Here is a 10,129-nt window from a genome sequence, read left to right as displayed (position 1 = left end):
GGGAGGCTGAGGCAGGAGAATGGCGTGAACCCGAGAGGAGGAGCTTGCAGTGAGCTGAGATCCGGCCACTGCACTCCAGCCTGGGTGACAGAGCAAGACTCCGTCTCAAAAAAAAAAAAAAAAAAAACACAAAAAATTAGCCGGGCGTGGTGGCAGGTGTCTGTAGTCCCAGCTACTCAGGAGGCTGATTCAGGAGAATGGTGTGAACCTGGGAGGCGGAGCTTGCAGTGAGCCAAGATTGCGCCACTGCACTCCAGCCTGGGCGATGGAGCAAGACTCCGTCTCAAAAAAAAAAAAAAAAAAAGTTAACCTAGAACCCTAGAACTCTGGACTGTTAAATTTGAAAATGCACAGGGAGTGTTCCTTTGCTTCCTTCTACAGATTGGCAAATTGAGGCCCAGGAAAGGAAAAATAAAATTAGCATTATAGAATGATTGTATAAGACTTGGAACTAAAACTTAAGGTTTTTTTTTTTTTTTAGATGGAATTTTACTCTTGTTGTCCAGGTTAGAATTTCACTCTTGTTGTCCAGGAATTTCACTCTTGTTGTCCAGGTAGTGAGCACAATCTCAGCTCACTGCAACCTCCGTCTCCTGGGTTCAAGCGATTTCTCTGCCTCAGCCTGCCAAGTAGTTGGGATTACAGGCATGCGCCACCACACCTGGCTAATTTTGTATTTTTAGTAGAGATGGGGTTTCACCATGTTGGTCAGACTGGTCTCCAACTCCTTACTTTAGGTGATCCCTATGCCTTGGCCTCCCAAAGTGGTGGGATTAGAGCCGTGAGCCATCATGCCCTGCCAAACCTAAGGCTTTTGATAGATTAACTGTGGTAACTCTGGAAATTAGGGTGAATTTCTATTAACTTCATTTTTTGGTACTAGAGTTGGCACTAGGCTCAAGAAGACAGTAAAATAAATGAATAACCAACTAGCTAAGTATAACTGGCATTCCTTGCTTATTAGACAGTTGAAGAATTTGGCTTTAGGTTTTAAAATCTTAACATTTGGCCACTTCATCCTGCAAGGATGTGAAATCATGTGCATTTAAGAAGTGTGTGGCTGGATTGCTTAAGATATAGATCTCCTCCGACCCCTCCCTCCGAACCCCCAAGACACAGATCTTAAAAAGTTGTATCACACCTGTAATCTCAGTACTTTGGGAGACAGAGGCAGGCAGATTTGAGGTCAGGCGTTCAAGACCAGCTTGGCCAACATGGTGAAACCCTGTCTCTACTAAAAATACAAAAATTAGGCCGGGCGCGGTGGCTCACGCCTGTAATCCTAGCACTTTGGGAGGCTCAGGCGGGTGGATTACGAGGTCAAAGGATCGAGACCATCTGGCTAACATGGTGAAACCCTGTCTCTACTAAAAATACAAAAAAAGTGTTCGGGTGTGGTGTTGGGCGCCTGTAGTCCCAGCTACTTGGGAGGCTGAGGCAGGAGAGTGGCGTGAACCTGAGAGGCAGAGCTTGCAGTGAGCTGAGATGGTGCCGCTGCACTCCAGCCTGGGCGACAGAGCGAGACTCCGTCTCAAAAAAAAAAAAAAAAAAAAATTAGCTGGGTGTGGTAGCGCACACCTGTGGTCCCAGCTACTCACAAGGCTGAGGCACGAGAATCACTTAAACCCAGGAGGCGGAGGTTGCAGTGAGCCGAGATTGCACCACTGCACTCCAGCCTGGGTGACACAGTGAGACTCTGTCTCAAAAAACAAAAAAAAGTTATATGACTTGGATCTTCCAGAGAGAAGTTGGCAGCAGCTCATGTGGCTAACAGTCTTTCAGGTTTAGGAATAAAAGCCTTCATTGATTTACCATTCAGTTGAGGGGATTTGAAACCATTTGTAAGTTTGATAGTAGGTGAAATTAGTATTGAAAAGTTGCCTGATTCTTTTTTTTTTGAGACAGAGTCTTGCACTGTCGCCCACGCTGGAGTGCAGTGGCACGATCTCAGCTCACTGCAAGCTCCGCCTCCTGGGTTCACGCCATTCTCCTGCCTCAGCCTCCCGAGTAGCTGGGACTACAGGCGCCTGCCACCATGCCCGGCTAATTTTTTGTATTTTGTTTAGTAGAGACGGGGTTTCACCGTGTTAGCCAGGATGGTCTCGATCTCCTGACCTTGTGATCTGCCTGCCTCGGCCTCTCAAAGTGCTGGGATTACAGGCGCCTGATTCTCTTTTTACAGTTTGTCTATGTCTTATTTCTGAGACGGTCTTAAAGCCTAAACTGACATTTCTGTGGTATTACTGTGCCTTTGCTGTGTTTGCTTCTTTACCAGAAGGATTTAAAAGCTTGGATCAACAGAGGTCATAGCATAGTCATAGAATATTTTTTTTTCTCCCTTATTATCCCATAGCATTTTCTTTGTATTTCTACTCTATAAATTTCTCATGATTTGCTTTGCACTATGGGTTTTTATGTGTCTGTCTCTGCCAGTAGATTATGAGCTCCCAGAGAATCAGGTCTGGAGTTTCCCCTGTTTAATCTTATAATGCCTGAACTAGGGCTTTAGGTGCTTTTTATATATTTGTGATATTTCAGTGATGCTGAGAGAATCATTAGATAATAGTCTGGTTCAATCCTCTTGTTTTACTTGTGAGGAAACTGAGAGTTACAATGACTTGTCTATGTCACCGAGTTGGTTGGGAGACCTGTGTTCTAGTCTCATTTCTGCTGGTTGCTTGTTCCATTATGCCTTGCAGCTTCTCAGCTGATGCTGGTTCTCTCCTCTGGGTAGGAGGGGGATGGTTGTGAAATAGGAAAAAAGTGCTTGAGAATGTACAGATTATATTCACATTACTGATGTGCTGCAACTTTCTGCTCTACCAATCAGATATTTTACTTTTTCTTAGAGATGGAGTTTCCCTCTTGTTGCCCAGGCTGGAGTGCAGTGACGCGATCTCAGCTCACTGCAACCTCTACCTCCCACGTTCAAGCGATTCTCCTACCTCAGCCTCCTGAGTGGCTGGGATTACAGGCATGCACCACCATGCTTGGCTAATTTTGTATTTTTAGCAGAGACGGGGTTTCTCCATGTTGGTCAGGCTGATCTCGAACTCCCAACCTCAGGTGATCCACCCGTCTTGGCCTCCCAAAGTGTTGGGATTACAGGCGTGAGCCACTGCGCCCGGCCGATATTTTTTTACTTTCAAAGTTAGGAGCATAGGCTTAATTTCTGAGACCCAGAGCAAAAGTTTTGTTAGAGTTCTATAGTTTTCCCAGTCTGCCACCTTAGAAACTCCCTGGGTAGGCGTGCTGGCAGGAGAAGAAGACTTTATGTTGTCAGTTTCCAGTCACATTTCAGGCAGCTTGGGTGGTAAATTCCAGTTGCCTGTGATGACAGAGAGTAATGAGTTGAGGCCTTGGCTGATTTTCCTGCTGCTCCAAATGGAAGGAGAATGATGAAAATAATTTAATTTCTTAGGAAATTTGGTAGTTTGGATTGGAATTGTTTTTCCCTCCTCTCCTGTTCCCTTTGCTTATTAGAAAGTATTGATTCTGAAATAGAGAAAGTGAGTTTATTAGATTTGGGGTGGACATTGATTAGCTGTAACCCAATTATAAATCCTCAGAAGGGGATATTTGTAAACATGTACTTTTCATGTCTGAGAACTTGTGGTTTCCACTCTTCCTGCTAATCAACTGATTGAAGCTGAGCACAGGCAGGATCCATATCCATTAAGTTTAGAATTGCATTGCTTTTGGTTTATTCTAATAGGAATCTCTTGATTTCCAATTTATTTTTCCTGAATAAGGACATTTTTCTCTTGACAACATATTTAAAAAGACACAAGAAAGTTTTGAATGGAGGCTGTATTTCATGCTTTAAGGAAAAGCCATGATCAATATAATGTTAATTGCCCCAAATAGTTTTCTCTTTTTGTTATTGTTACTGTTTTTTTCATCAGTTCCCTCTGGACTATAACAGAATTTGAGGGCTAAGTTAAGCCCCGATAGAGATAGGTCCTAGTAAAATTTTAGGTCAGGCTGGGGGCGGTGGCTCACACCTGTAATCCCAGCACTTTGGGAGCCTGAGTTAGGCAGATCACGAGGTCAGGAGTTCGAGAGCTGCCTGGCCAACATGGTGAAACCCTGTCTCTACTAAAGATACAAAAAATTAGCCAGGCGTGGTAGTATGCCCCTGTAATCCCAGCTACTCAGGAGGCTGAGGCAGGAGAATCACTTGAACCCGGGAGGCGGAGGTTTCACTGAGCTGAGATCACACCATTGTACTACAGCCAGGGTGACAGGACAAGACTACATCTCAAAAAAAAAAAAAAAAAAAAAAAAAAGTCTAAAAATAAAATAAAAATATCTAGTTGGTGAAGTTTCCTGTGCTTTAGTGTATGCTCAAAGATGAATCTCCTCTTTTGGCTATATGTGTTAGAGAAGGACAATGTCTAAGATACAATCTTTTGTACTATTGGATGCATCTCTTCCTTAAACAAAATTTTGATTTTGATCAGAAAGATAGTGCATATTTTCCAAAAGTCATTGATCAAAATTAGGTCTGCTGTGTTGGATTTGTCTGGAAGTAAAATCTGGCCCCTCCCTATCCCACATACTTGTCATTAGATGAGACTAAGTTTCATATCTAGAGCACAGGATTTAAAGGAAAGAGAGGAACTTTGTTAATAATGAAAAGAACCTGGGAGGTGAAGGGAATATGTGTAAATTCTCAGTGAAGACCTGTGGGATTTCAGGTTCTCCATTGAAAAAAAAAAATTGAGAATTCCTTAAAGCAAGATGGGAACATTTGGGCATGATTCATGGAACTACTTTTATATAGAATTGAAAAGTACATTGGAGTTTGATCTGCAGTAGTATTTTATATATATATATACACACACAATTAAATTTGAAAGTAGTATATTACTCTATTCAGTTATTTTGAAATCAGATTTTTTTGGCCTCTTGGCTGCTATTTTCTGCCTTGGGTCTCTTTCCAGAGGAATTTAGATCTAAAGACAGTCAAGTGCAGTGTGATTTATGAGGCAGTGAAGGCCAAGTACTTTGCAGTGACGAGGACCTACTTACTTTGGGGAAATCAATGAAGCACATCAATCTGCAGCACACTTCCTGCCTTAATGGTCCAGCTCGATCAATATTTGAAATTTAACTTCACCATCAGTCTGTGGGCAGTGTGTGCTTTGCAGCCTTCCTTCCATCAACCTCAAATATATGGCCAGACCTATTACAGATGGAGCGAGTTACACCTTTGTGTTTGGTTTTGGATCTGCTTTAAACCTTGTCCACTGGCACATTTTAAGGATGTAAAATGTGTTGTGCTGGCCGGGCGCGGTGGCTCAAGCCTGTAATCCCAGCACTTTGGGAGGCTGAGACGGGCGGATCACGAGGTCAGGAGATCGAGACCATCCTGGCTAACACGGTGAAACCCCTTCTCTACTAAAAAGTACAAAAAACTAGCCGGGCGAGGTGGCGGGCGCCTGTAGTCCCAGCTACTCAGGAGGCTGAGGCAGGAGAATGGCTTAAACCCGGGAGGCGGAGCTTGCAGTGAGCTGAGATCCGGCCACTGCACTCCAGCCTGGGCGACAGAGCCAGACTCCGTCTCAAAAAAAAAAAAAAAATGTGTTGTGCTGTTGGCCAAGTAATGATTTAAACCTTGGCATTAGCTAGTCAGGGAGGAGAGTGTTGGACAGATGTACAAGCTCTGTAGCATGGATGTTTATCAGTTATTTTTCCTAAACATTTTCTCATTAAGTGGTATGTCAGTGACTCCAGCACCTTGGAGAGCATTCTGCCACTGACTGGCTTTCTTTTCTTTTCTAAGACTTACTTTTTTTAGAGCTGTTTTTAGGTTCACAGCAAAATTGAAAGGAGAGGGCAGAAATATCCCGTATGTCTGCTTCCTTCACATATGCACTGCCTCCTCTGTTAACAGCATCCCCTACTAGAGTGGCATTTGTTATAAATGATGAACTTGCATTCATATATTGTTACCACCCAAAGTCCACAGTTTACGTTATAGTTCACTCTTGGTGTTGTATATTCTGTGGGCTTGGACAAATGTATGACATATATCAGCCATTTATATTATCATACTGAGTATTTTCACTATTCTAAAATGTGACTTTCTGTCCACAGATTCTCTAACCATGGCACAGGTAGAGAAACGTGGGGGTTTGCTCCGGAAATCTTCAGCCTCCAAAAAACCACTGAAGGAAAAAGTGGTGCTGATGTATGATGAGATCTTCATGGTAAGGCCTGCAGCCCTGTTGTGTACAGCTTGACTCTTTAGTTTCTTAGTTCAAAATGAGAAATACCCTTACCTCTGCCTGCTACCTTCAGGTTCCTTGGGGGATGTGGGAGGGAGGAGAGAAAGAGGGTTTGAGGGCAAAAATGAAAGCTCTCAGAGTAGAGATTATAATCATGTATTAATTAACATAGGTTGTTATTGTGTTGTCCTTATAGGTTGTTGCCATGAGCCAGGTAAAACAATTGAAAGGAGGGAGGAAGGCTGGGGAAGCTCCTTTTCTGAATATTTTAAAGAAAGACTTGCTCTCCTTGTGATCTAACTTAGGACTCTCTTATCCTAGATGTCCCATGAAGTTTCTTTTGGACCTAGAATTCTATAATTCAGATACTTTTAAAGGATACATTATTATATTCCATCTCAAGTTGTTGGTAAATGGAATAATTACTTAGGACTATCTCATTCTCCAGCTATATGGGATAACTGAGGAATTATTAGCAATTGGGTTGGAGATTTCTTTGGGTCTTCAGAACTGATTGAACATGGTCCAAGCCTATATTGTAAAATATACCCTATCGGGCTGGGTGCGGTAGCTCACGCCTGTAATCCCAGCATTTTGGGAGGCTGAGGCGGGTGGATCACAAGGTCAAAGTTCGAGACCAGCCTGACCAACATGGTGAAACCCCGTTTCTACTAAAAATACAAAAATTAGCCGGGCATGGTGGTGCACTTCTGTAATCCCAGCTATTCGGGAGGCTGAGGCACAAGAATCTCTTGAAGCCGGGAGGCGGATGTTGCAGTGAGCTGAGATTGTGCCACTGCACTCCAACCTGGGCAACAGAGTGAGACCCCATCTCAAAAAAAAAAAATATCCTATGAGGGAAGATTAGTTAGATATGCTACAGGGGTACCTGCCTTCTGAAATTCTGGTCATAAGTAGTATGCATAAAGTAGAATAATACTTACAAAAAGAATTACTGGCTGGGTGTGGTGGCTCATGCCTGTAATCCTAGCACTTTGGGAGGCTGAGTGGGTGGATCTCTTGAGCCATGTTGCCCAGGCTGGTTCAAGACCAGCCTGGATAACATGGCAAAACCTCCTCTCTACAAAAAAAAAATACAAAAATTATCCAGGTGTGGTGGTGTGTGCCTGTAGTCCCAGCTCCTTGGGAGGCTGAAATGGGAGGATTGCTTAAGCCCAGGAGGTCAAGGCTACTGTGAGCCATGATCACGCCACTGCATTCCAGCCTGGGCAAGAGAGTGAGACCCTATGTCAAAAGAAAAGAAAAGAAAAGAAAAGACCATGTATTGGGTTTCTACTATGTGCCTGGAGTATTCTAAATGTATCACTAAATATAGAGGAGTTCTAATTCTGACTGGAATTCTGTGAGGGCACTGGTAGTACCCTCATTTAACAGATGAAGTTATTTGAGATCTCTGCTGGAAGGTGATGGAGCTGTGATTTGAACCCTGGTGCCTGACTCCAAAGCCATGGCTCAGAATAAATAATTCAGTCCACTAAAATACCTAACTTTGGCAAGCCTTGGAAACAGAGTGCAGAAGATTAATACAGATTGCCCAGGCCAGTACAAGCAACTATACAGAGAAAATAAGTAGGTGCTAGGATCCTATTAGGATTCTTTTGGCCAGGAGTGGTGTCTCATGCCTGTAATTCCAGCACTTTGGGAGGCCGAGGCAGGCGAATCACAAGGTCAGGAGATTGAGACCATCCTGGCTAACACGGTGAAACCACGTCTCTACTAAAGATACAAAAAATTAACTGGGTGTTGTGGCGGGCGCCTGTAGTCCCAGCTACTGGGGAGGCTAAGGCAGGAGAATGGCATGAACACAGGAGGTGGAGCTTGCAGTGAGCCGAGATCAGGCCACTGCACTCCAGCCTGGCGGACAGAGTGAGACTCGTCTCAAAAAAAAAAAAAAGGATTCTTTCTTTGTTATGCAAGCTTGGTGTATACAACTCCTGATTTAGTGAGCTTTGGGGATAGGAAGTGCCAGTTCCATGAATTCCCTGAGTTTCATTTGTAGGCAATACAATGATATTATAGAAGTGTTAGGGTCAAACTGTGACCCCTGCTAGGAAGCAGGACTTGAGAGAAAGTGATAGATAGAATACATTAAGTGGCTGGGTGTGGTAGCTCACACCTGTAGTACCAGCTATCCTGGGAGGCTGAGGTGCATGGATTGCTTGAGGCCAGGAGTTTGAGACCATCTCTGGCAACATATCGAGACCCCCATCTCTAACAACAAAATTAGGTGGGTGTAGTAGTATGCATCTGTAGTTCTAGCTAGTACCAGCTACTCCTAGTTACTATAGGAGGCTGAGGTGAGAGGATCCCTTGAGCACAGGAGTTCAAGGCAGCAGCTAGCTATAATTGCGCCATTGCACCCAGCCTGGGTGACAGAGTGAGAACTTGTCTCTAAAATAAGTAAATAAATAATATTTTATTTATTTTTTAATTTATTTTGGACCAATAATTAATTTTAAAAAAAGAATTCACTAAATGAGGACATTGTGAGAAGGCCAGAGATACTGCTTCTTTATGCCATTCTCAATTAAAAATCCAGAAGAAGCTAGGCGTGGTGGCTCACACCTGTAATCCCGGCAGTCTGTGAGGCCACGGGGGGCAGATCACATGAGGTCAGGTGTTTGAGACCAGCTGGCCAAGATGGTGAAACCCCATCTCTACTAAAAATGCAAAAATTATCTGGGTGTGGTGATACATGCCTGTAATCCCAGCTATTTATGTGAATCTGAGGCAGGAGAATTTCTTGCACCCAGGAGGCAGAGGTTGCAGTGAGCTGAGATCATGCCATTGCACTCCAGCCTCGGTGACAGAGCAAGACTCCATCTCAAAAAAAAAAAAAGGAAAACAAAATCCAGAAGAGATTATTAATATTTTATTATTAGATCAGGACTTAACTACTGATGACATTAGTTACGGTAGTAATTTTATGCTGTTTTATTTTAATTAATAATCAATTATTTATTCATTTATTTTGAGATGGTGTCTTGCTCTGTTGCCCAGGCTGGAGAGCAGTGGCATGATCTTGGCTCACTGCAGCTTCCACCTCCTGGGTTCAAGCAGTTCTCCTGCCTTAGCCTCCCAAGTAATTGGAATTACAGGTGCATGCCACCATGCCTGGCTAATTTTTGTTTCGTTTTGTTTCTTTTTTGAGACTGTCTCTCGCTCTGTTGCCCAGACTGGAGTGCAGTGGCACGATCATGGCTCACTGCAACCTCCACCTCCCGGGTTCAAGCAATTCTCCCGCCTCCTGAGTAGCTGGGACTACAGGCACCTGCCACCACACCTGGCTGATTTTTTGTGTTTTTTATTTCACTGTGTTAGCCAGGATGGCCTCAATCTCCTAACCTCATGATCCGGACGTCTCGGCCTCGGCCTCCCAAAGTGGTGGGATTACAGGCGTGAGCCACTGTGCCCAGCCATTTTTGTATTTTTAGTAGAGATGGGGTTTCACCATGTTGGCCAGGTTGTTCTTGAACTCTTGACCTCAGGTGACCCACCTGCCTCAGCCCTACAAAGTGTTGATATTGTAGGCGTGAGCCACTGTGCCTGGCCTATTCACTTATTTATTTTTATTTTTTATTTATTTATTTTTGTTTTTGAGATGGAGTTTTGCTCTTGTTGCCCAGGGTGGAGTGCAATGGCGTGATCTCAGCTCTCCGTACCCTCTGCCTCCTGGGTTCAAGCGATTCTGCCTCAGCCTCCCGAGTAGCTGGGATTACAGGCATGTACCACCATGCCCAGCTAATTTTGTATTTTGAGTAGAGATGGGGTTACTCCATGTTGGTCAGGCTGGTCTTGAACTCCTGACCTCAGGTGATCCGTCCATCTCAGCCTCCCAAAGTGCTGGGATTACAGGTGTGAGCCACCGCGCCTGG

At 43.9% G+C, this 10,129-nt stretch overlaps 1 protein-coding gene across 1 annotated transcript in view; it reads left to right on the top strand.

Moving 5' to 3' along the window:
• The window catches only part of ARMH3 (armadillo-like helical domain containing 3), a 226,895-nt gene that overhangs the window by 16,673 nt on the left and 200,093 nt on the right, over positions 1 to 10,129 (top strand). Inside the window, exon 2 of the mRNA XM_025397660.1 lies at positions 6,103 to 6,215. Coding sequence (XP_025253445.1) covers positions 6,114 to 6,215 — 102 coding nt within the window. The 5' untranslated portion in view covers positions 6,103 to 6,113. The remainder of the gene's footprint in view (positions 1 to 6,102; positions 6,216 to 10,129) is intronic.

Source organism: Theropithecus gelada, chromosome 9 (assembly GCF_003255815.1).
Source record: "Theropithecus gelada isolate Dixy chromosome 9, Tgel_1.0, whole genome shotgun sequence".
Taxonomy (NCBI): Eukaryota; Metazoa; Chordata; class Mammalia; order Primates; family Cercopithecidae; genus Theropithecus; species Theropithecus gelada.
The sequence above is the reverse complement of the archived record's forward strand: the minus strand, read 5'-3'. Positions and strand labels throughout refer to the sequence as shown.